General features: G+C 38.7%; 1 protein-coding gene across 2 annotated transcripts in view; it reads right to left on the bottom strand.

Moving 5' to 3' along the window:
* Positions 1-27,130, bottom strand: part of Trpc6 (transient receptor potential cation channel subfamily C member 6) — a 104,648-nt gene that overhangs the window by 10,857 nt on the left and 66,661 nt on the right. For both annotated transcript variants that reach the window (XM_031344719.1, XM_031344720.1), the window contains exons 3-10: positions 25,587-25,769; positions 23,461-23,625; positions 13,857-14,073; positions 7,959-8,192; positions 5,539-5,803; positions 4,134-4,329; positions 2,914-3,117; positions 1,285-1,359 (exon numbers count right to left, since the gene is read on the bottom strand). In XM_031344719.1, coding sequence (XP_031200579.1) covers positions 1,285-1,359; positions 2,914-3,117; positions 4,134-4,329; positions 5,539-5,803; positions 7,959-8,192; positions 13,857-14,073; positions 23,461-23,625; positions 25,587-25,769 — 1,539 coding nt within the window. The remainder of the gene's footprint in view (positions 1-1,284; positions 1,360-2,913; positions 3,118-4,133; positions 4,330-5,538; positions 5,804-7,958; positions 8,193-13,856; positions 14,074-23,460; positions 23,626-25,586; positions 25,770-27,130) is intronic.

Here is a 27,130-nt window from a genome sequence, read left to right as displayed (position 1 = left end):
TGTTTAGTCGCTGATTTTAGTGGGATTGCTTCAAGATTCTCTGCCCATCAGGTTCTGGTTTAAAATGGAATATGATTGACAGACTCACGGCTGAAGTGGTAAAAAAAGAACATGGTAAATTGGGGATCATGGTCACACAGACCTTGAGAATACCCGTTTTTTTGGTATGGAACATAAAATATTCAGTTAAAAGCAGACAGCAGTGGCCTCCCTCTTGGCCTTTGCTTTCCTTGGAGCATCTGCACAACACATTTATAACCAACCGGAATAACAGAAGTGCTGGAGAGGTTCTTTTGGGATTCAGATAGTTAGCCATGCTTCTTGCTACACATGCCTCCCTCATACCTTAGCAGGGAACAAAATGATAGAAGGTAAAGCTGTCATCTTGTGTCCATGACAAGAAAACTCCAAGAGAATCACAGTCACTCACCCTTAACAAGCCCCACATGCTGTCTTGCTGGGGCAGGTTAAACAAGAGGAGAAAAACAAAACTGTCTGGCTTTGTCCATCAAGATTTGGGTGGTTTTTTTTATTATGTACAAGTAAACACAGAGCCTTCCTGACAAATTGCTCTCTGGATTTGTTTATTGAATTTCTCTTTAGTGTCTGTTGGAACCCTATGACCTATAACTAACGAGGAAAGGAGTAAATGTCCTTATCACTGAGGATTTGCTGTTTTCAATTTAGGAGGCTTGAAATACCTAGCTCATTAGGAACTGCACTGGCCACAACATCTGTTGGATTCTCACAGTACCTTTGCAAACAGCTTCTTCCTGCCTGCCAGACATCACCAGCTGTGTCCTCTTCACTTGAGCCTGAGTATAGTTAACACTGTCCAATCCAGTGCCTTCTTCCTATCATTAGCCTTGTGCCTCACCACCCATCAGTCCCCACAGATTTGAGGTTTACAGGTTATTTACACATATACTAATTTCCTTTTGCAAAAGAACATAGATGCGTCTTCATGTCTCAATTACAAAATGCTTGAAGGTTGTTGTAGTAGCAGTTAATAATATTAATGTGGCTGTTATCTATTTCCTTTACTTTTCTAAATGTGCATTGATGTTTTACCTGCATGCATGTCTGTGCCTATGGAGTCCAGAATAAGACACTGGATTCCCTGAGAGTGGAATTACTAAAGGTTGTGGACCACAATGTGTGTGAATATATTTGAACCTGAGTTTTCTGATTAAGAGCCTAAACTCTTACCCACAGAGCCTTCGCTCTAGCTGCGGCTGCTACCCACCCCCTGGTGTTGCTTCCTAGTTTCAAGTATTAACTTACCTGATTTTTGTCAAGTGAAAATTTTGAAAGGTCTTCGTGACTTCCCAAAATTCCAAACTTCCTTTCTTCATTTCTCTGTAAAAGATAGATGTTAAAATGAGTCCAGTAACATGGCCAATTTTTACTCTTCAATTCACATTCCAAAATCTATCTGCTCTAATTCCCCAGCATGTTTTAGTGACAGAAATATATTCTTTTTGAGTCTTCCTTTTGGCAAGTCCTTGGACATTTATTTAAACCCTAATTTGTCTCATGTTGCAATTCTTATCAAACCTTACACCTGTGTATTTAGTTATATTGAGTAAAAGATTGTTTTCCATTAATCCACTGACTCCTATAAATCAGATATCTGGAGGAAGGCCACAGATGCATGTTTCCCCAAGAGTTCTATGCACAATTATTTTGAATTTTAAAATCACTTTCTATATTGATTTGATTTAGTCTCTGCAATGCAGATGAAATTTTGGTTCCTTCTGCTGGAGAGGAAATCTGAACCCATGGAGCTTGTCCCCGATTCAGAGTCCCACAGCTGGAACAACTATTGAAAAGTGTTTTCCTTCCATCCAAATATAGTCAATGGTAGACTGTTAACATTTCAAGAACCCTCAAATTGTTGTGTTCAATGGGCCACCCAGTCTAGGGAGGAACTTCTCTGAGTTCCTTTTGTCAAATACTCAGTTTTCTGATTGGCAACAGTTACAAGGGCACCCTACTTCCTATGATTATCCACCACTCTGTTGGGTAGATCTTATCATTATGAGTTTGTTCTTTATAAAATTGAAATTGAACTATTTATAGCTTTTGCTCACTGCCTTACTTCTCAATTTTTGAAGAGATAAAAAAATGTCTATAATCTCTAACCAAAATGAATATTCTAAAAAGATTCTTGTTCCTTTCAACTCCTTTTTTAGAAGAAACTGACAGCTACCTTAATTATTCTCATACACTCTCTGCATAGCTGTCCCCACCCCGACCCACCTCTCCTTGAAGTAGCTGGAAACTTAAGGATGAGCCTTGTTATGCTACTCAGCAGCTAAGAAGGAGCCTTGTGCTGAGTACACATAGCACTGCGAATGTGTTTGAGATATAGCTCACTACTGCATGCCTTCTAACCCAGCACCCGAACATTATTCTTGATCTGTTTTTTCTCGAGATCAACTTGCCTGCAGGGATTCTCATTTCTGGTCAGTAATCTTAGACCTTCCTTCATCAAGCAGACACTGGCCTCCCACATTCTGGGTAAGTAATCATTCCTGAACTTTGTAATGGAGATGTTTTGTCAGAGTTAGCCTGGCTCCTACTGGCTGTTCATAACTACTGACACTTCACTTACAGTGAAGTGAGGAATTTGGGCATCAAGAGCACAATAAGGCTGCAAATGCTCTCATTTTCAGTATCAGACAATGCATTGATTTAGTTACTTTCATGGATTTTTCTTACACTCGTTTTAGGTAGGAATTGTCCAGTGTGTTCTCTTTAGTCAACAGACCAAGGACCCCATATATGTAGTTAAGAGTAGTGAGAATCGAGGCCTATCACTCATTCATGGACAGCTTCTTTAAAAGGGTATGCTCAGTGGTTACCATGAGAACAATTATGACCATAGAGATTATTGATCAAGCTGATCACCTTGTTCATCTCTGCATCTTCTTGGAAGCCTTTCTTATGACCCTGGATGAGCTCAGATATCCATTTCTTAAATTTCAATAGGAGATAAAGCAGGGACTTTGGACTTGGCACAAGATTGAAGGGGACAGGAAGTGTTCTTCCCTCCTCAAAGTAAGAAAACCACAATTTGGCCCTTGCAAACTTCCACTCCACATCCGCATCATCCTGTACAAATAGAGGTGATTGTTCAACATAGAAACAGAATTATCAAGTTCTTGTAATACCACATGGCTAGAAAGAATAGGCAAAGGCTATAAAGGGCATAAGACTCCCAAGAATGAGAACTCTGTGGTACACTTGAAGCCACATTCCTTCTAAAGTCTGCTTCAGACTTTACTAGGCTTCCAGGAAAGCTGATCTCAAAACTCATAAGTGCTTATAAACTTTATGCAAGACATCAAGTGTACTTTCTTAAACTCTGAAGAAACTTGTGAAAGGGTACTCTTCACTCAGTCATGCATTCATTCAGGATACTTCTGGAATATAAATTCACATAGTCATCCATTGCCAACTTGAGAATGGATTAATTCTGAATATATCTCAAAAACAGATTAGGACAGTAATATTATTTCTAAACATTTTTTTTTCTTTTTTTTCTTTTTTTTCTTTTTTTTGGTATTGTTGTTTTGAAATGGAATCTTACTGTATATCCCAGGCAGGTCTGAAACTCATGTTAATCTATCTGCCTCAGTCTTACAAATGTTGGGATTACAGGCCTGAGCCACAACATCTGGCTGTTGGTAATAACTGTTGATAAAAATAATTACTTGGCACATTGGCACATGGACCCAGAAGGTAGAGGCTGGAGGACCAGGAGCTCAAGGTCATTCTCTGCAATGTAGCAAGTTCTAGGCTAGCTTGAACTACAAGGAATTCTATCTCCACAAAAAGCAGAACACCAAAACATCACAAAAAAATAAAAGTTCACCTTGTTACAGTCTTAAGAAAGAGTGATACATTAGACATGGCTACTCCCTGGATTTTCCTGATTCAGCATATCCCATCAATACTGTGTTGAAGAGCAAGGTTAAACTCTTCAGCATTCCTTGACCAACATTGACCAGAGAAGCATGGGATGGAGAGAAATAACAAAGCAGGCAGAGTCTGCTTCATTCCATTGATTATTGATCCTTATACTACTTGATGTAAACATAGACTATAAGATCATATAGATTCCATACCTCAATTTCCTGGAATGAACTGTTGATCATTGCAATTAACATATTTAGCAAAACAATGACCATTGTGACATTATAGACACCATACAGAACGTAGCCAATGTTTTCAATGAACTTGTGATTGTAGTTGATGACCACCGACTTCACTTCAGAAAGACCAAATATAGCCCAGAACAGTGTCTTAAAACTTTCCTCAACTCTGGGGAATCAAGTACAAAGAAGAATATGAGAAAAGATATAAATACATAAAAATAGTGTCGTCATAAATCAGTTGTTTCAGTTTCCTTACAAACTACTACTCACAAGAAATCAAAATTGCCTGAATTTTTAGTTTCCCTTCTGTAAAATGGGTAAAATAGCACATCTAGGTTCATTGCAAATATCTGATACTATGAATTTGAAGCATATGCCTTGAGGTTTAGCATTGGATAGACAGTAAAGACTATGAGATAACATCATAACTAATAAAAATTTGTATTTAAATGATTGATGGTTATGGCAAAGTTAAATGAATTGCTTTAAAAATATAACTTGTTAGAGTGGTTTTACTTTTTGGTTCATCTGTACTTCTGTTCACACAAAATAAATAGATAATAATAATATATCAGAAAATATGGCACTATAAATATATACAATGGCACTAAAATTCTTGGGATGCCCTGGGAAAAATTATCATGCTGTAGGCTTAATGGCTTGCCCAGAGTTAAGCCTATGTTTAATCCAGTTGGTTTAATTTTCCTTTTAAAAATGCACTACAGAAGACTATGAAAATCAGTAGGCTCCTTCTGAGATGCCATTTGTCATGTGACATGAAGACTGTGACATTTAAGACTTTAAAATATTGCAGCACAATATTTTCAAGTGTGTATGAGGGGGAGAGTGGGTGGTGGTGGTGTTGGTGGTGGTGGTGGTGGTGGTGGTGGTGGTGGCGGCAGCAGCAGTGGCAGTGGTGGCAGTGGTGGCAGTGGTGGTGATAGGTTCTGGGAACTGAGCTAGTAGAGCAGCTGTCCTCATCCCTAGTGTCCCACAGTCCCCATTAATGAGAAGACTCAGGATTTAGGACAGTGGATGCTAACTAGCAGACATTGTCAGCACTTTAGCAACATTGTTTAATTTTCGTGAGTTTTGGTTTTTTCTTTTTGTGGACTAAAAATAATAAAGGTCTGTGTGGGAGGTATTTGTCATCTAACCTGACTTTAAAAGCATTATTTATCATTATTTTATATTGAGACGGTTCCTTTATGCTAGTCTTGTAATCCACTGTAAGATCTCCTTGCCTTGCTGACAAACAGCAAGAGAGGAGGACTTCATCAAAGTGTAGACCTGCAAGCATAAATGCTATTGGTCAAATGCCCTCCTAATCTTCTAATCTGTAGTCTCTAACATCATGACACCCAGCGCCACGTACGTTGTGAAGGCTTCATTCTGCTTTGCACCAATGTAGTAGGAGTAAAGGTTGAACATTCCAATCATAAAGGCTACAAACACCATGATGAATATGACCATGAATTTGAAGATATCTTTCACGGTTCTTCCAAGTGAAATCTGCAGAGGTCCAAAACTTTCATTTGCTGGTAAAATGTAAGCTATTCTGGAGAAACTTAAAACCACAGCGATTGCGTAAAGACCTTCAGAGATGATCTGAGGATCAGTAGGGTCCCACTTTATCCTGGCTAGAGGTAAAAAAATCAGAGACAAAGAGTAAGGTAAGTTCCTATGGCTTGTTTATTTAGGTAAATTCTTTTCTGAGGAAATAAATGTATAATCACAATTCCCAAGTGAAACTTTGTGCTCTGAAGAATTTCTCAAGCATTTGTACTATATTCTGACTTGATTGGTGTGATTTGTTATGAATTTTCAGTATGGTATAGTCCTGTAGACCAGTTGAGCAACTGATTCTGTTGATTCTATTGATAGCTACAACTGAAAGAACTTATTCAAATTACCCCTCAGGTTCATGTCTCCCTCTCTAATAACTAGGTGGTTCTGCTCCTGTGGCTCTCATGTGCCTTCAAAATTTAATACATTGACATATGGACAGTACTTAAAAACGTCTGGCACTTACTCAGTTGTGGCATTCATCATCTTGAACTATAACTACAAAATACTGTCATTTGAGGCTTATCCTTCTTATTATTTAAACTTAGTAGAAATATTTTTTATTGGTCAGTAAAACTAGTCTATTTTTGCCACAAATTTTTCTATAATTCATTAATAATTTATTCTGGCATTATTACATCAAACCATCAAAACCCACTTAAGAGACAATTATGAAGAAAAATGCAACACTGTATAAAAAGCAGGAAAATATAATTATAATTTTGCATTTCCTTATTTTCAGAGAATTGGGAAAGGAGACATAACTTATGAATATGTTTTCTTTTTATAATGTTTTGAATGTTCTCTATAAATAGATGTTTTTGAGTAAATTTTAGAAACTAAATAAAAACTTAGAATTGAAATAAATACTAAGAATTCATAATGAGGAGGTTTTAGTGATATAGATATTAAACCCACAAAGGTGTCAGTTGAATATTAATAGATTTCTTACTAGAGATTTCATAATATCCAGCCAAATATGTATGGCTTCTTAATGTAGGCTTTGCCTGAGCATTTGACAGGATTACAAGTTGATGGCAGGAGTCCATTAGACATTTGTCTAATCAAACTGTTCAAAAATTGTGTGATATTGAACTAGAAAAGTTCACTTTTGAACTATTTACACATGATGAAATGATACTTGAGTTTAAATAAGAAAGGAGATGATTATTGCAAAACCATGATGTACATCATGCTATGTGAAACAAGACAGGAGTGGAAAAAAAATCTCATGATGTCACTTATATGTGTGATCTCATAGGAGTACAGCATTCTGGTGGTTGGCAGGAATCAAATCATGTGGGTCGGAGAGAAGAAAATGCTGTAGTCAGACACAAGCCACAAATGCTGGTATTATTCTGTATAGCATGGTGCCTCTAGTTATCAACATGAGAAAATTACAGAAGACAGTAGCTTTTAAATGTTCTTACCACACAGAAAAAGTATGAGAGGTGATAGATATGTTAATTATATTAATTTAATCATTATGGCATCTCAACATATGTGACATTTAATCCACATACACATGAGTTGAAAAGTTTATATTTGACTCTATTTTCCTTTCAAGACATATAAACTGTTTCAAACCAAAAGAGTCTTTGAAGTCTCCAGGAGGGCTCTCAGTAAATAGTTTCTAACCTGTTTCTAGCCAGGCATTGAATAAGTTGAGAGATAAAACAAAAAAACAAATGAATAGGAGTTGAGTCCTAATCATCATTCCTAAACCTGATAAAAGGATAGATGTTATAAGTCTGAGCCAGACAGATCACCAAAATTGAGTAGCAGACGTTGGAAGACTTATCATCCATTTTTCAGTTAGCAATGGACCAGGCCAGTGTTCTCAATGAGGAGTGGCATGGTGTTTGCAGTAAGTGGTTGTTCTTCAGGGATGCTTCTGTGGGGACCAGAGAAGCCCCAGGAGACTAAAGATGATGATGCCAGTCCCACGACCAAAGCAAACTTTGTTACCATCCCAGATTAATAAACCAGATGAGTTCTTTCTCTCCCCAGGAGAAAAGTGACTAAGGAATGGAAACAAAGTTCAATGTTTGTCAAAGGAAAATCATCCCTCCCATGGAAACTTGACTTGGGGTAAATATAGTCCTTTTGAATATACAAACACTATCAATAAGTAATTTTATGTGAAGTGGAGAAAAACTACTACTACTGATGTCTCTTTCACAGGAAATTAGTTTATCTTCACTAGATTAATCAATATTATAAACTCACCCAGATTGTAGTATTTGACGTTGTCGCCCAGTGTGACTTTTGTCAAGTCCTTTAAAGTGTCATTTGCATCAATGATGCTCTGAGCTTTGGATGCATGCCAGAATGCCATAAATCTTGCAATGAATGATGCTGCAAAGATTGCCAGCATCCCAAAGTCAAGCATATTCCACAACTCAAATAAGTATTCTTTGGGGCCTTGAGTCCAGATTTCTTTACATTCAGCCCATATCATGCCTGCATTAGTAAAGGGTTAATAAAACAGATCAATTTCATTCTAACTTTAGCTCTTTCATGAAGAAAAACAGTTGGGAAAGTCTCATCGGCTATGCACAGCCCTGTAAACTTGCCCCAGCCTTCCTTCCTCACCCCCAGAAACTACAATCCAGCAGTAGCAGCGAGCCACCAGAAAGCAATCAAGTGATACTGATCACAAATCTCAGGTGAAATGCACTGAATTCATCTTTTATTTCTAGCAATTGAAAAAGTACTTAAGATGCTCATTATGATAACCCAAACACAACATACCCACACATTCAAAATAGAAGTGCTCACACTTTCACAATTGAGTTATGCATTGGCTATGATGTCATCTAAGTTACCTTGAGTTATAGATCACAGGAATAGTACACTAACCTCTATATACAGAACCTTTGTTGACCATGAGCCTCAGCTACTGCCTCCTGAAAACCATTTCCATTATTCCTACTGTGTGCTATTCCCAGTCTGACAAAGGAACATATAGAGCTCCTCTGGTGAGAACTTTGGTTAAAATATGAATGGCTTAGCTGTATTTCTCTTAGAGTGAATGAAAGTTTGGACATATCAACCAAAGAAGCTTCCTCCCCCTTCTCCAACACTCAGGGCTTAATATATACCTGGTTTGACAGACAGCCCTTGCCCTCTGACCCCCTCCACATTTTTATTTTCCTCTGAAAGTTTTCTCCTTAATAAAATCATACTTTTCTATGTAAATATTGTTTATTTAGTACCTCTATGTATACTTTACATTCAGCCCATATCATGCCTGCATTAGTAAAGGGTTAATAAAACAGATCAATTTCATTCTAACTTTAGCTCTTCCATGAAGAAAAACAGTTGGGAAAGTCTCATCGGCTATGCATAGCCCTGTAAACTTGCCCCAGCCTTCCTTCCACATATGGTATTTAGTGGTGGGACCAGAACAAACACCATAAACCTAAATTAAAAAATTAAAATGACTTACAGTCTGTGAACAAATTTTAAATGACCACCTGAAAAGATTAAAGGAAATTACAGTAACTAATTGGTATCAGTGTACTAAGAGTAGTTGATGTCTTTGATGCAATTACTAATAATACTTCATGGTTTTCCAAACATCTAATGCGGTGTTTAGGAGCATTGGTTGTGATATTTGCTTCTCCAAGAACTGGCTGCAGAGACATTGGCAAAGTGTTTGCCCTTTCTAGAACGCAGCTCACAAAATGAGGATGCAAATTCACCTGCTTTGCAAGACATGTACAAATAAAGTAGCATATGTAAAATGGAGTGCACAGTAGTGGCATTTGTGAAGAAACTATGGCAAACACTTCCTGTCCTTCATTCTTTGATTTACTCATAATATTCACATACCCCCTTCTTAACTTGAAGAATATTATTTGATTAAAAAGAAGTTAAAATGCCTTCTTGTCTGTCACCCCATCTCTTCTTGGAGCCCTGTGAGGAAATACAATTTACTTCCTAACCTGACTGAGAAGTAGGATGTTCTCCTAACCTTCTGCAACCCATGCCCCAGTTCTCACAATCACCTCATGTCTATCACAGAACAGACCAATCCTACACCCGAGGAGCCCTGTGGAGATGAGGAAAATGCCATGGCCTTTGCTCCCCGAGAACATATCATGTGCTTTTCTCAGTACAGCACAAAGATTCAGAGAATATGATCTTACAGGCAGACAACTTCACCACTCATATTAAGTAATTTCAGGTTAAGGGAGCATTACCATTGATTTCTTATGAACTCTTACAAATGTGTAACAGGAAATAATACAGGACTCATATGCACACAAAACAGTGAACAGGATGGAAAGATCTGAAGATATCTAAGTTCTTGGTGTGATCCCTAGGTGTCTCACAACCTCAACAAAGACTACAATGATTGACAGCAATACACAAGGCTACTGGAAACTCAGCAATCATGTAGTCTACTGATACACAGGCTCTGATTGGGACCTCTGTCAAACTCACACAATCTGCCATTTTTTAAAGCTTTCCTATCTTTCTCATATCTTTCCTCCATCTTTTCTATGGTATAAATGGTATCTTGCTGTAGCTGACAAACTACAGCTAACATTCAGAGATATTCAGCTTAAAGGAAGTATGCCCACCTGCTTCTCTCTCTGTCATCCCCACCCCTGCCTGGGCTGTTATTTAAGAACCTTTGACACCGACCATACCTCATCCGGTTTCCCCCCTTTGCCAGAGAGTTCTCCATAGGGACCACACTGCTTAAACAGCACTGGGTGAGTAACTTACTACTTCTGAGAAAGGCTTGCTCTGCTGTCAGACTGTGAGGACTACTTCTTGAAAGAGAATGTGCTGGCTCTTCTTCTGCTCTCTAGAGCAGCGGAGAGTGTATCAGCTTGCTCTACACTTGAATTTCACTAAGGAGCAACCAACTTGTGTGCTCTTCTCTAGCAGAGCCATGCTTAGCTGTGAAACTAAGGCAGCCAGGGCTTCACTGTATCCTGCTTGCCCCTCCTTTCAGGCATATTTCATCTTCGGTCTTTCTCTCTAAGTGAGTCCCATCACCACCAGTGGAATAAGGCTCAGGTTACAACATTGTGCCCCCTTCTTTCTATCACCCTCAGTGATAGCCCGCAAATCCTCCAAGGAACACACTGTGGGGTCACTCACTCTACAATTTGCTAATCTTCTGAAGATCACTCCTGGGAGGTCACTCACTCTACAGTTGCTGTGACAGGCAAGCACCCTCCTTTGTCAATCTTGCAGCCCCAGTCTCCACAGTAGGACAGTGGCAGCAGTGACTATAGTCTTACCCTCTTAGCATCAACCCAGGACTGCTTGTGCTTTCCCAGCAGCTCACTGTGGGTGACAAACAGGTGACCCTTGGACTTCTAACATTAAGCACTCTCAAGCATGCCCCTGCCTCGTGTTCCTGCTAGACCTCACACCAACATGGCTGCCTTGCCACAGACCTCTTGGAATATCAGTTCTACTATTTGGTTTTTCAAATTTTCATCAAATGAAAATCACATAGATTTGCTTTCTCTTTTTAAAAACATGAGCATTTTCCACCAACTAATGTAAAACATCCAGCCTGTCACCCACATAGGCAATTTCTTCTTAATACTTATAGAAGGCTCTGTTGCTTTCTTGCAAGAACAAATACACAAGAAAATAAACAATAGTGTCAGAACCTGAGCAGGGAACCTCACGCATCCTACATGTGCATGGCTGGCTGTTTTATTTTTGTATTCTCTTCAAATAAGCATTGTGAGATAATTTGTGAAGTAAAACAAACATTGGCAGGGCAGTTCTTCCACGGAAATGCTTTTCTTTATAACATTAAAGCTTAATTTAATATTCTCAGCTTTGGTTTTTTAGTGAAAAGTATCTAAGTCTACACTAAAAACAAATTATGGGAAGAATGAATTTTGATACAGAATGAAATGAGCATTCATTATCTCTAATTCTCTCAATAAAACTTCTCTCTTTCCAAAATTATATCTTCTACTTAAGAAGACATCTCTTTTCTAATAGGAAATGCTCACTCTATGAAGAAAAACAGATAATACTCACTCAAAATTTTAATAATTATTATTTATAATTATTTGTAATTATCTGAAATTAACTAAGCCTGCCCTATGTGATAATCTGTGTATTGCATATCTTACTTATACCGATATATTAAAAATCTAGCTCTTAGTGTAATAAGATAAAGGCAATATAATAGTAATTACTCTTAAGTCATACAACAGAGATAAAATATATCTCTTCTAGTTTTGTCAATTAAACTAGAAAAGAAAGAGTTAAGGAAAGTCAAAGTCTTTCAGTGTATACAAGATTTGCCAATATTTTAGTAAAAACTAAGGCAAAACTGTTTTTTCAGGAAACATGTCAATGAGATGAAGTGGTTTAATGTTGTTGAATAACTCAGCAGCTAGTGAATTGCCTCAGAGTTATGAATAATCATGCTGTAATTGTCATACTTCTTTCTAATATTTCAATTGATCATCCATTGGGCTCCAGTATGAAGCCAAGAAGACGTGGATGTCCTAGAAGTGGCATGAAATTGACTGCACTTATTTCTCTTGGTGACTCAGATGGACATTTGATGGAGCAGACCTTATGGACTTTGGAGAATTCTGTATGAAGACCTCTTGAGTCTTCTCTTTATGCTCTACATAGTTCTGCTGAGGGAATTTCATGTAGTTAAGGCCTTAAGAGTCATGTGAGATTGAAGAATTTATGCAAATTTGTCTATGGCCTGACTTCTTCCAGGAGCCCAACTTCCTATGATTTAGTTGATATTTATCCCTGGAAAGGCTAGGACATTTCAAAGTTAATCAGAAGTTTAAGGAGCAGTTTTTCATGCTCCTCATTTGCAGCATGGCCATAGTCACACAGCAATTACCAAGTTGTTCATAGTTTATCCTTTAAGCCATTCTCAGGTCCTCTGCCATCCATGCTAAACTCAGCTTACCTTTCTCCAATTGGGCCCCGACTCTGGGCTCACTTCTCCCTCAGGCCTCCTCCCTCTACCTCAAAACCATAGAAACATTTCTGAAATGTGCTCTGAACCCATTACCAACCACTGGAAATCACCCTCTGATCATTTTATTAGCCACATCTATCACCCACACCCATGAAGCACCCTGATCCCAGCTAGGAGAGAATCATAATCTCAAGTGGTCTAATCATAGTGCCACAGCTCAACACCTAATGCTCCCTGCCTTCCATGTCCTTATCCTCCGATGCTTGGTCTGGTTCACATTTCCTTTTCCCCAAAGCCTTAACTTAAAGGTGCCATTGGTAATTAGGGAGGATTTCCTGCTCGTTCTGCATCCTACCTCACTCAGATTTAAATGTCTAATCTGTACTTGGGTATCATCTTATAAGTCCCCCAACTGTAGCATTTTCTACAAATGAGATTTTAGTATTGACTTAGTGGAGTGTTACCCAGATTACTTCCTGGAATGGAAAGACTACATCCCATTCAAATCAGTGTTCTTATTGCCCAGTGACACTCAATAGCTGTTGAATGTATTTACTCATAAATATCCATGAGATATCTGTGTAATTTGTGACAATCCACAGGTGTAATTGGGCTCTAAAGGCAAATCAAATCTTGTAGTGCTTAAAACTGAATTGCCACTCTTTCACAGGCCACCCGAGAAAGTGTATTATTTAATCCTCACATAACTCAATGAAATAGATATTATTGTATATAACAGACTGGAAATCTGAGGTACTGTGTGGTTTGATGTATGTCAACAGCTTTGAACATAATAAATTTTCAATAAAAATGTGTGGCTATTAGTTTCTATTAAATCTCAACATAAAAAACATGGTTGTTTTCAAGCTGGAAATCAAAGCTCTCCCAAACCACACACGAGAGGTTCTGCTTACTCATGGTAGGTTTGACTAACAGTATCCTGCTGGCTTTCTTCCTTTTGGGGGATGAGGTGGGAATGCAATTATCACATGGCATATGAAGAGGCTGTCACTGGTAATAAGGCCATAATAGCAACTGTTTAAGATCACAAAGAAAGTTACAGCGCATGAAACACTTTTTCCTGCTGCATACATTTGTATGACAGATCATGTGCAACAATCAGCATGATTCAGTCCAATTGCCAAGGCTGCAAAAAAGGAACAAGACAGAAAATCAGTCTTTACCTATTACCCAGGATATAATGAGCATTTCCATCCATGAGAAACAGGATGTTTTCATCCTGAACAGCTGTCTTGCATTATCTGTGCTGGTTTCATTAGGGAGGAGCTTGGTGCCTTCAAATCTGTCAGCTGCATTCATGACGAGCAGCCCCAGGAAAATGGTGAAGGAGGCTGCGTGTGCTACAAACTTCATGAACGGTCCGCGCAATATCTTCCCCATCTGCCACAACACACATCAAAAGAAAAATTTTAGCTTTGCGCTCTCTCTCTCTCTCTCTCTCTCTCTCTCTCTCTCTCTCTCTCTCTCTCTCTCTCTCTCTCTCTCTCTCTCTCTCTCTCTCTCTCTCTCTCTCTCTCTCTCTCTCTCGGTCTCGCTCTCTCTCTCTCTCTGTCACAAACACACACACAAACACATACACACAAACATCTGCATATTTCAACACTCTCCTAAAATAGTCATACACATTTACATGATTTGTAACAGAACAATGATTTTTATGCTGTTATAATTTTTTGGCCATGTTCTCCAATGTGCTAAGGTTTCTAATAATTGAGAACTAACTTCCCTAACAAGAATATTTAAATTCTTGTGCTAGAGAGATGGTCCAATGGTTAAGAGTGCTTCCTGCTCTTCCAGAAGACTCACATTCATTCTCCAACACTCACATTGGGTGGCTCACAACTGCCTGTGAACCCATCTCCAGGGACTCAGTGCTGCCTTCTGCTCTTCTGCAGGCACTCACACACATATGGCAGACTCATAAATGCATACAGATGCATAACTAAAATAAATATTTCATGAAAGAATATTTAAGTTATCAAGGTATTGTTAACATTAGCTCAAATGCACAGGACTATAAAATAAGTCTATGTTATAAAGTCTATGTTACAAAAACCCTCGGTTCTTATATGCTATATTTCCCTGACATACAAGGCAATTCAGGCAATTCAGCTTCTGGCTACTGTTAAAGGCATAAAAGTCATAAAGGCATAAAAGTCATGAGGATCAGCACAGAATCTCCCATGGATGACTGGACACTCTGGAGCAGCAGGTAAAAGGACAGACTTTCAAGTTCAGCTCAAGCTTCACCTTTAGCACTGTTCACTGGATCACAATGAAAATTGGATTCTTTACATAAACTAGAAAAACGATAAGACCTACTGTGTGACTACAGTATTGGATTAATTTCTGTCTGAAATGTGACCTGGGCTGAGGGATGGTGGTCTGGGTTATAACTCAGGGCTCTGGACATCTTCTAAAATGATGCATTAAAGCCAACAAATTAAGAGATAAGCATACATAAATATGCAATGATACACCTGTAAAAATGTAATAAAATCCACATATTTTTAGACATTGAAAAACATTTAAAACTTAAGTGATTTTTAAAGCAATTAGATGAATGAAAGCAAGCAGGAAGTCAGTTTTCAGGAAGTCAAAGCAGCATATGTGAATGCTCACATCCTTTTTTCTTCCAGAAAGCTGAACAGGCTCTGGCTAGGAAGCCTTGAAGTGGGGTCCTCCAGCATCTTCCAATTGACTGCTAGATTCACAAGTATGTGTCCCACACCTGGCCTTATATCTCCTTAAAATAAGGAGATTTGGGTATGTCTTAATGGACTTTAAGAACTAAACAGTAATTATTTTTGCAAATTTTGACATCCATATATTGGGATACAAATGAATGTATAAAATATAACTATGGATAGAAAAGTTTTGTTGACCAGATTGTCAAACAAATTCAATAGCTTAACTAATTATTGAGTTAAATATATTAAAATAAATACTTCCCAAATTCTTAAGTTACAACATAAAGTAATTTACTTGTGCTCTTTCTGATATGTTTTTAACGTAGATACCTCCCTCTTTCTCCATATCCTTGCCAGCAAATGCTGTCACCTGAGTTTTTTATCTTAGCTATTCTGACTGGTGTGATGTGGAATCTCAGGGTTGTTTTGATTTGCATTTCCCTGATGAATAAGGATGTTGAACATTTCTTTAGGTGTTTCTCAGCCATTCAATGTTTCTCAGTTGAGAACTCTTTGTTTAGTGCTGTATCCCATTTTAATAGGGTTATTTGGTTCTCTGGAGTCTAACTTCTTGAGTTCTTTGTATTTATTGGTTATTAGCCCTCTATCAGATGTAGGATTGGTAAAGATCTTTTCCTAATCTGTTGGTTGTCGTTTTGTCCTATTGACAGTGTCCTTTGCCTTACAGAAGCTTTGCAATTTTATGAGGTCCCACTTGTCGATTCTTGATCTTAGAGTATAATTGGTGTTCTGTTCAGAAATTTTTCCCTGAGCCCATGTGTTCAAGGCTCTTCCCCACTTTCACCTCTATAAGTGTCAGTGTATCTGGTTTTATATAGACGTCCTTGATCCACTTGGACTTGAGTTTTGTAGAGGGAGATAAGAATGGGTTGAGTTGCATTTTTCTACATGCCGACTGACAGTTCAACCAGCACCATTTGTTAAAAATGCTGTCTTTTTTCCACTGGATGGTCTTAGCTCCCTTGTATGTTCATAGTGGCCTTATTTATAGTAGCCAGGAGCTGGAAAGAATCCAGATATCCTTCAACAGAGGAATGGATACAGAAAATGTGGTAGATTTACACAATGGAGTACTACTCAGCTATTAAAAATGATGAATTCATGAAATTCTTAGGCAAATGTATAGAACTAGAAAATATCATCCTGAGCAATGTAACCATTCGCAAAAGATCACACATGATATGCACTCACTAATAAGCTCCAAATTGCCAGGATACAATTCACAGGCCACATGAAGCTCAATGAGAAGGAAAACCAAAGTCTGGGTGCTTTCGTCCTTTTTGGAAGGAGAACAAAATACTCACAGGAGCAAATATGGAGATAAAGTGTAGAGCAGAGACTGAAGGAAAGGCCAGCCAAAGACTGTCCCACCTGGGGATTCATCCCCTATGCAGTTACCAAACCAAACACTCTTATGGACCCCAAGAAGTGCATGCTGAAAGGAGCCTGGTATGGCTGTCTCCTGAGAGGTACCCCATAGCCTCACATCCTCATAAACATCCTCATAAAAGCAGGGGGAGGGAGGATGTGATAGGGTGTTTCTGGGAGGGAGGGAACCCAGGAAAGGGGATATCATTTGAAATGTAAATAAAGAAAATATCCAATTAAAAAAATAAAAAAAGAAAACAGACACAGGAGGAGACTGAAACTGTAATAAGTCTTCCAACTAACTGTTCCAGGCTCAGATGTATTCATAGCAGAATTCTACCAGACTTTCCAAGAAGGAACTACAATGAATTCTTTTTATATCCTTCTCCCCAAAGTAGAACATAAGGGTCACTCCGAAACTAATTCTGTGAAGATACTATAACTCTAATATCCCAACCAATTAAAGACACAACTAACACAAAAAGAAAACAGATCAATATCAGTGATCAACATAGATTTAAAAATCCTCAATAAAATACATACAAGTATAGGCATATATCAAGAATATCACTCACTTCTATCAAACTGGCCATATCCCAAAAATGCATGTTTAGTTCAACATACCTAAGTAAATAATAATAAATCATATAAGTGGATTTAAAGACAAAAATCACATAATCCTCTCAGTAGATGTAGAAAAGGCCTTTGACTAAATCAAGCATGATTTTATGATAAAAGTCTTACAGTAAATCTTGAGGGAACACATCTCAACACAATAAAAGTACGTGTGCTAAACCCACACCCAGCATTATCCTGAATGGAGAAAACCTTGAAGCAATACTATTAGAGCAGGGAAGAATTCAGGTCTGCCCACTCTTTTTACTTCCTTTAAATATTGTCTTGAAGCACTAGCTGGAGTAATAAGGCAAGAGGAGGAAATTAAAGGGAAGAAATAGAAAAACAAAAAGTAAAAGTAGCCCCTTTTGCAGATGATATGCTATTACGCATAAGAGATCTCAAAAATTCCATCAGCAAGCTTTTAGGAACAATCAACACTTTTAGCAAGAGTAGCCTATAGTTCTTTGTCAGTAGTTATTATTTTCTTGTTTATTCAACCATTTCTAAAAGAGACTGTTCACAGTAGATTTTCTGGTATTGTGAGTTTTATAATTTTTCTGCCTATCTTTCATGAAGTTCCCTGAGTCATGGATGCAGGAGCTGTGATGTAGATGTAACTGCTAAGCCTGAGATCCCCATGATTGATCTCTTGATTTCTATCATGTGTCTAGTTGGTTTTCTGTGATGATCTCCATTTGCTGTAAAGAAAGGCTTCTTTCCTGAGGGATGGTAGCTACACATATGTGTAGATGTAAAGAACATATTTAGAATGTGTTAAGCAATCATGGTTGTCTAATGAGATGGGGATAGTGTTCTTTTTTAAACTTCATGACCTCACTAGCCCTAGAAAGTTGGCTAGGTTTCTAATACAAGGTATAATTTCCCTCTTGCATGGGCCTCAAATCCAATTAGAGAGCTGTTAGTTACTATCAACATGTGTGTGCCAAATACCAATGCACATAAAAATAAAATATATTTAAAGAGAAAAGAAATAAAACAAAATGCTTCTCTTTAAGCATTATTAATCCCACTCTTAGTTTTTTTAATCTATAAGTGACTGGAGAAGAGGCAAGATTTGTGAAGATATATATTCCTAAAATTTTGTGTATATTTTTGTGACTATATAAGAAAATCTAAAATATTTTAAATAAAAGCATCAATTTAGCCAAAGATATCATTATTAAAATAAATCAGTTCTATGGCCCAGTAATGCTTAGTTCACTAAGAATGAGAAGATTACAAACAGACTTTATCACTGTAATTCTAAAGCTAAATAATAACCAACAAAACAGATTTTAGATATGAGAAAAATACTTTAATAATGCCTATTTATACTGTCTGTTTGCCTCAGTACTAATAAATTAGGGTTGAAAAAAAATGCCAGAAAAAAAAAAAACATGACCATAGCAGAAGAAATGATGACAGAAATCAGATAGTTAAGAGTCGGTTAAAATGTGAGAAATGTATAAATCTGGGAAAAATCACAAATGACCTAAATGAAAGCATATGGATAATTTCTGCCCACTGTTGCCAAGAAAAGAAAGGCATTCACTTTAGAAAGTTTGCCACAGTTGCACAGCCACAGAGTGAGAATGAAGACAATACAGATACTTCACTCCATCTCCTCGAGCCTTGGAAAACAGAAGCAGAGACCCAGGATGCTGCAGATGCAGGTGTAGCCTATGTCCAGAAGAGGTAGTTAGAACACATGCAGGCAAGAAACTCTAACTCAAAAGAGAGAGAAATGGATGTCAAAAAGAGTATTAGAATTCAGCAGCTGGCTGTAAAACGTATTTCCTAAATGTTAAACCCCAGACCTACCTATTGTCAACTCCAAGTATGGACAGATTTTCTAACTTTTGTATGCTCAAGTTTTCTTGGCTGTAGAACTGGAGATCATCATGGCAATTTACTCTTCTGAAGGTCGTTAGCTGCTATCAGGCTATGATATGTGCTTGGGAATATTTCGTAGTATTACTACTATAAGAGGCTAGAGGAGTTTTAAATATTAAGTAATGTAGAGCTTTCAAATGTACTAAGGTAGGGAGAAGCAGGGGGTAAAAAGAATGAGAATTCATTATATAGTATGATGAATATGTAATCTCAAACAAAAAATATAATTAAAAAAGAATTTGTCATTTCTATGGAAAATGAGAGCAGTGCCAACAAGATGGCTGAGCAGGTAGAGGTTCTTAGGTCCTTGGGTTCTTGTGGCTCAAACTTCACAACCTGAGTTCAATCCATGAAACACACAGAAAGGTGGACAGAAAGAATGAACTCCATGAATCTTCCCTCTGCTCTCCACACATGTTCTATGACACACACACACTCATGAACATAAATGCATACACCAACACACACCAATACCACACATCATACAACACACATACACATATGACACACACACACACATGCATATACACATACCATAAACCACACATACACACACATGTGTGCACACACACAAAGACATGCATATATACACTCATGCATACATACACCACACACACCAGCACATGCATATGTATGCTCATCACACAGATGCGTACACACACACACATACCACATACTAGAGAGAGAGAATAAAGATAAATGTTTTTCAATTAATTTAATTGGAACTGGAATACAACTTTATATAAGACAAACTTAAATATAATTTCTAATAAATCTTTTATTGTTAAGTGTCATCAATGTGTACTTTATATGTGGTCAAGTTTGGTCTCATGTATTACGAGGGGGAAATTCCATGGTGGTGGATTTTATTCTCATGAGGACATGTTTCCAGTAGTTCCTAATGTTAGCACTGTAAGTAGTAAGGAAGTAGCCACTGCTCAAGAAACCTTGTACCAGCATCTTAGAACGAGTTAGTACAAAGACCTCCAGTGACTGAAATACCTACACTGTATCTGGGTCATAAGACACCATGCTGGAAATGCTGACATATGTTGTCCCCTATGTAACAATGCCTAAAAGGAGTCCCACCTGTGCCTAGGAACTGTAGTCACTGCCTGATATGTCTAGCCAGCACACAAAAATAAATGGACCAGAAGGTGTTTATCTGTGAATTATTTCAGTAAGCCTCTCAGATTTGAGATTTACACAGAACTAGAAAGATGGCTTCAAAAACATGAAGAAAAGATTGTTAGAAAAGCAGCTTCCAAACTCATATTCCTGTTTACCAGAAAAGTAGGTCAGTATCCCTCATGCCTCTAGCATAGCAGACCTCTGGCCCAGCTACTTAGGACTCTCACTGGAGGATTCCAAGCTCAAGGCCTAAATAGGCAACTCAGTGAGACCGTCTCAAAATAAACAGTCTAAAAAGAATTAAAGATGTCACTCAACGATAGAGTGCTTACCTAGCATGTCTAAGGCCCCAAGTTCAACACTCCATCCTGAAAACTAATTCTGTATTCTGTTTAAACTTTCACCAGAAAAGTAAGGCCTGGTTTTCACCAAAGCCTGGACAAATAGATTATACTTAAAAAGCAGGTAGCCATTGCTGCTTATCTCGAGTGCACTTCTCCTTGATATAGACATTCTTTACTGAAACAAGTCTTATAGTAGCATTTCTATTAGTGTTTCCTGACCATACAAGTGTGGTGGTTTGAATAAGGCAGCTACACTATTAGTAGGTAGGGCCTTGTTGGAGTAAGTGTGGCCTTGTTGAAAGAAGTGTGCCACTGTGGGCATGGGTTCTAAGACCCTCATCCTAGCTGCCTGGAAGCCAGTCTTCTCCTAAAGGTATTCAGATGAAGATATAGAACTCTCAGCTCCCCCTACATCATGCCTGCCTGGATGTTGTCATGGACTACTGAGATAATTGATGCTGATGAGTTGGAGCTGAGAAATTAACAGTGATAAAGAAGAAATCAGCATCACTGAGGTGAAATCTTCTAGGAAGTGTTTTCTGAGGGCACAAAGAAGCTGTGTTCCAGAGATAGCCAAGGTTGCTATCAAGCTGGTCTTGGTAATGTGTAAGAGTCACCCAGATGGTACAAGTTTTGAAGGCATCAAGAGAAGCTGAAGCTTGGCACTGTGAGAGGCTATGGAAGGCCATTGGTGAAGGTACAGCCTCAGTTGCAGTTGATGGCCCAGGACTTAAGGGGTCATGAAAAGAAACTGAGGCTTGGCACCTCAAACAGAGCCTATGCGAGACTATTAGTGAAGCCTAGTTGCAGTGAGAAGCCCCAGTATATTAGAGATGACCGCCAGGAACACCAACTGAATGGAGTCAACTAGAGCCTAGAGTGCCTCAGAGGGCAGAACTGGAGAAGTAACCCAAGCCCTTTGGAGGAGCCCGGACGATCATGTGTGGATTCCAGACATTGGAATAAGAAGCTCTACCATTGAAGTTACCTTGGATACCCTAAGATGTTAGAGATGTCAGAACAGTGAACAGTGGGATACCTGTCAAGGAAAGCTGCTAACAAGGAATAGAACTAGCTCAGGAGAAAGAAATTAGATGCTGCTGAATGCCAACAGCAGTCAACAAGGAAGAAAAGAGATGGAGATCTGAAGAGTGCTTTGACATCAGACATGGAGATGTGGAGTTTGGAGTTGGCCCAGCTAGTTTTCTAGTTTTCTGTCTGGCTTGGGTCCAGTATTTTTTACTTTACACAGTATTATAGTGTAAAGTAGAGACTCCATGGATCTCAGAAGAGATTTTGAGTGTTGTACTATTAGCATTGTTGAGTCTGCTGAAGGCTATGGAGACTTTTGAAGTTGGATTAAATATATTTTATATTATATTATAACTAGGTATGGCCCTCACAGATTCACGTGTGGGTCATGGAGTGGAATGTGGTGGGTTGCGTACGTTTGGCCAGGGAGTGGCACTATTAGGAGATATGGTCTTGGAGTAAGTGTGGCTTTGTAGGAGTAGGTGTGTCACTGTGGGCATGGGCTCTAAGATCCTCATCCTGGCTGCCTGGAAGCCAGTCTTCTCCTAGAGACCTTCAGATGAAGATTTAGAACTCTCAGCTCCTCCTGCATTATGGCTCCTTAGCCTCTGCCACACCCCTGCCTTGATGATAATGGACTGAACCTCTGAACCTGCAAGCCAGCCCCAGATATATATTGTCCTTTATAAAACTTGCCTTGGTCATGGTGTTGCTTCACAGCAGTGAAACCTAACTAAGAGACAAGGTAATATGCATACAAAATTTATCTCTTATCTTCAATACTATTGCAGAAAAAAACAAAGAAAGGAATAATGATCAAATTTGAGGAAGCCTTTGATAGATGAGCTCAATAAAACTAAGACTTTTTAAAATGCACAATTTGTGTATATCTATATGCTTAGAAGAAAAATAAGGGAATAATAAATTGACGTTTTATTTTGCTCATAAATAGTGACAGTATTCTGTTTCAGGTGAATTTTCACAAATTTTTTTTCTGTATTTCATTGGAAATAAGCATTATTTTTAGAAATATTGAAAAGGTTATGGCACTATGGAGTTCTCAGCCCTAAATTGGGCATTTGTGTGACATTTCAAGGCTTGAGAGTCATCCTGAATGAAATGAAGGAGAAATTGTAAGAGCCAGAGGTGGTGGTGGAAGACTGAAGCCAAACAGGTCTTCTAGACATGACCAGGCTATTGCACAAGTAAGCTCAATGTAGCCATGCTGCTTGTACAAGACTTGCCCAAATCAAGGCAGACAAAACCTCAGCATGTGGTCCTAGGGGAATCGTCAGGAAGTCCCACTCTGGCTGAAAACTGTTTGGCAAGTGATGGCTGCTGAAAGTGGGACAGAGGCAGTTGCTAAGAGGCTACCGTTGCTCTGGCAGGCAGCCTACAGCCATGCACATGCTGGCAGTACTAAATGAACTCTGTGGCTTTTTAAAAGAGCACATGAAGTTAAGAGTGTGGACAGCAGTGTATACAGGGGAAGAGTGGAAGTTGGACTTGTTCAAATACCTTACATGCATGTATGAAATGCTCAAACAAGCAAGCAGAAAGGTTATTTAAACCTGTGTACTTCAAATCAGATTTGCATGTTGGACCTAGATCTTTGCCCGCTGGACAGACAGAATTCAACTACAGATGGACTGCAGGCCTCACAGACATACCTTGCTGCAAGGAGCACACCAGTATATGAGGGCCAGGAAGGGCAGTCCAATGGCAACAGCGAGGACCACGAGGAACTTCACTGCCATGGTCTGCTGCCGTAAACCGGAGAGGTTCTCATACCATATGGACAGGAGCTGCTGCTGGCAGTTCGGATGAGCCACAAACTAGGGGTGAGACGGCACACACAGAATGAAGTGATTAAAAACAACTCAGCTTAGGCTAGCCTCGAGAGCTTGGTGAATCGCTTTATGCTTTCCCAGGAGAGATGCAGTTAGAATTGAGGAACAAACAAGGCCTCTAACAGGTAGCAAGCAAAACTGTTCTAAATTTGTTCTATATATTCAGATATTCCTATTGATGACCTCTCGGCTATGACTGGTGGCCTGTCTTTTAAAACACAGAAAACACTTGGGTTTTTAACATTATAAAAATATTTGTAAGTATTTTGCACAAGTGCTTTTATGCATTTTATATTTTTTTTTAAGCAAGAAAGAGCAAGACTAAGTTCATCCTAGCTTAAACGTGGGCATATAGCTTGTTTATAAAGATTTGCTTTTAATTGGATGCATGTTCATGTTCACACATATGTATGTATATGCATGATTGTGTAGGTGTTGTGTGTACATGTGTGCATGTGTGTGTGTGATCATGTGTGAATGACTATGTGTGACAGTATATGGTGTGTGCATGTGTGTTGTGTGAATGTGTGTGTGTGTGTGTGAGTGACTTGTGTGAGTGTATATGTGTTTGTGTGTGAGTGACTTGTATGAGTGTATATGTGTTTGTGTGTGAGTGACTTGAATGTTTGTGTGAATATGTGTGTGCTCACATGAGTCCACATGCCTTCAGAAGCCAGAGAACGAGGGCATCGCACCCCCCAGAAGCTGGAGTTATAGACAGTCTGTGAGCCTTCTGATATGGACGGGAGAAATTGAACTTGGTTATTCTTTAAAAACAGTGTGTTTTCTTAACTACTGAGCCATCTCTCCAGCTTCAAATCACTGTTTCAAAGCAAATCACATTTTCCCTTCACTGCTCGAGAGTGGCATGCTTCCTACAGGGATCACATTGATATTTGCATCTCTCAGTTCTATCCACCCAGCTCCACTGGGAGTCTCTGTTATCATCTTAAATCCTTCAATTAAATTTTTTCTAGAATTCCTTCTTCTCACACATTTCATTTGAATAATGTATTTTCCCTCATATTTATTTATGTTTTATATAAGAGAGGTTAGCATTAGTCTGTATTCAAAGAAGTAATCATCTAAAATAAAATTTCATAAGGAAAAAAATCAGGTTTTGTTCTTAAAAATCTCCATCCAGATGAGTCTCCAATAAAAAGGTGTGGAAGGAAACAGTGATGGTTAATTACTCTCTGGCTACCTGGCAGACTGAGAGGTAGCAGGTCTACCCTGAGTAATAACTACAAACTGATAGTGCTTTTTTTATGTATACAAAATAGTATACTTAGTAGCATGTTAATGGCTGGAGAGCTGGCTCTATGCTTAAGGGCACTTGATGCTCTTTCAGAAGAACAGAGTTCAGTTCCCATCATCCTTCAGACTCAAGCACCAGAAACTGCAGCTCCCCGGAATCCAACACCCTCTCTGGTTTCATCCAGCATGCACATGCACACACACATATAAATAAATGAAATAAGTAAAACAAAAAGGTCTTCATGTCCTAGGAAAATTGTCAAAAAAAAGTAGGGTTCATTGTCTAAAGAAGAATCTGAAAACTATTCTACAAAGACTCTGGAAGGATTCAAACTAAAAACGGAATTGAAACTGCTGGTCCAAATTGGAAACTAGCAACCGCCAGGAATAAGATTTAATCTGAAATACTGTGACTTCATTCCCTTCATACAGACAGTGCCTTAGGGTTTCTACATGCGGAGTCATTGTTATTACCTGAGTCAAGCAAAATGGCACTGACTGTGATGGTCCGCATCCAAGGGCCAGGATTTTAATGACTGACCAGCCCTGTGAGTTCGGTGCCTCGCTAAGATACTTCCTTGAGACCCCACCTATTATAACTGCCAGTTAGAAACCCCCTCTCTATCCAGCTAGGCATGTCCACACACACACAAACTGAAGTAACAAAGGGGCCTCACGCCAGACCTTACTTTTTTTACTTCATATTTAATAGCAAGTTTTAAACGGCTGAGATTCGGACGGCCAAGGTCCCCAGGCTGGCGACTCTCTGCGTCCCCGTTCAGGATGGCCTCCACTTCCTCCGTGTTTCTGCAGAGGTCCAGGAGACCAACAACGAAGTCCTTGCACTGCATAGACAGCTTCCTGTAGTCATTCTAGGAAAGAGAAGTGTGCTTAAAACGAGAAAATCTAACTCATATTTCATGCACGGCAGAAATTTTCAGATAGTCGAGGAATTGTAGATTTCAAGAGGAAAAATCAAATTTTAGTTTTAGTACACCTGATTTTTTTGTTTTGTTTTGTGAGACAAGGGTCTTACACTGCAGCCTATGCTAATATGAAACTTACTGGCCTCAAAATTTACAGCAAAACTCCACATTTGTTTCACAAGTGCTGCAGTTAAGATGAGCAGCCATGTCCAGCTTACTGTCACTGTATTTTATCTTAAATATATTTTTTATCCTATTCTGCTGTCAGTCCTCTGGGATATTTTACCATCATGAAGAATTCTCTCTAGACTCTAATATCTGCCCACATAGTTACAAAGGTTAATTTAAAAGATTTTGCTAAACTCACCAACTAATATGAGAGAAACCTCCACAATATGACTACTATACTTTTCATAGATCCTGTCCCATATAATTTTACTATCAATGTATAAGACACATGCTTTAGAGTGTCAAGACTTCTAGAAAGGTACCGTAAAAAGCAAGCACTGGACAATTACCTCCCTTCCTTTCTTTTCCCTTCTTTTTTATTGGTGTTGTTATTTTTTGAGACTGATCCTCAAGTACTTCAAGGTGGCTTTGAACTCCTGATCCTCTGCCCTCACCTCTCAAATGCTGAGAATACAGATGAGTTCCACCATCTCTGACTTATCAATTATTTTTTAATGAATTGTTATTTCTTATATTACGAATCCAGCACAGGGTCAAAATATAAGATCTAAGTTTGAGTTTAGATTCTGAGAACTGAGATTCTCTTTAGAGAAGAAAAGATTTAGTCAGGTGGCGTGTATGTGTGCGTGTGCGTGTGTGTGTGTTGGAGAGTGGAGGTATGTGTACATGGTTACCTGCATATGTGGGTGATTGGTACCTTCTGGTGTGTGGGGGTAGGTGCAGGTGTATGTATGGGTAGCTGCAGGTATGGGAGTACCTGCAGGGGTGTGTGTGTGTGTGTGGTACCTGCACACACAGGTTTAGGGGAGTCCCTGCAGTTGTGGAGGGTACCTTTAATCCCAGCACTTGAGAGGCAGAAGCAGAGTGGTCATGAGTTCCAGAGCAGTGTGAGCTATACAGTGAGACAGTTTCAAAACCAACCCATGTTTAATGGAGAAACTTTAGATGTGCTATTGTATCATTCCAATGAACTAAAGTGCTGCTGGGAAGAATCAGGATGAAGGTCATATTTTAGTGAGCATAAACTGCTGCTGCACATCTGTACAGCATCTCTTCACATCTTCATCTGTGTCTTCCCAATGCCTCCTCTCTCCTTCTTTTTTTTTTTTTTTTTTTTT

Source organism: Mastomys coucha, unplaced genomic scaffold (assembly GCF_008632895.1).
Source record: "Mastomys coucha isolate ucsf_1 unplaced genomic scaffold, UCSF_Mcou_1 pScaffold23, whole genome shotgun sequence".
Lineage (NCBI taxonomy): Eukaryota > Metazoa > Chordata > Mammalia > Rodentia > Muridae > Mastomys > Mastomys coucha.
The sequence above is the reverse complement of the archived record's forward strand: the minus strand, read 5'-3'. Positions and strand labels throughout refer to the sequence as shown.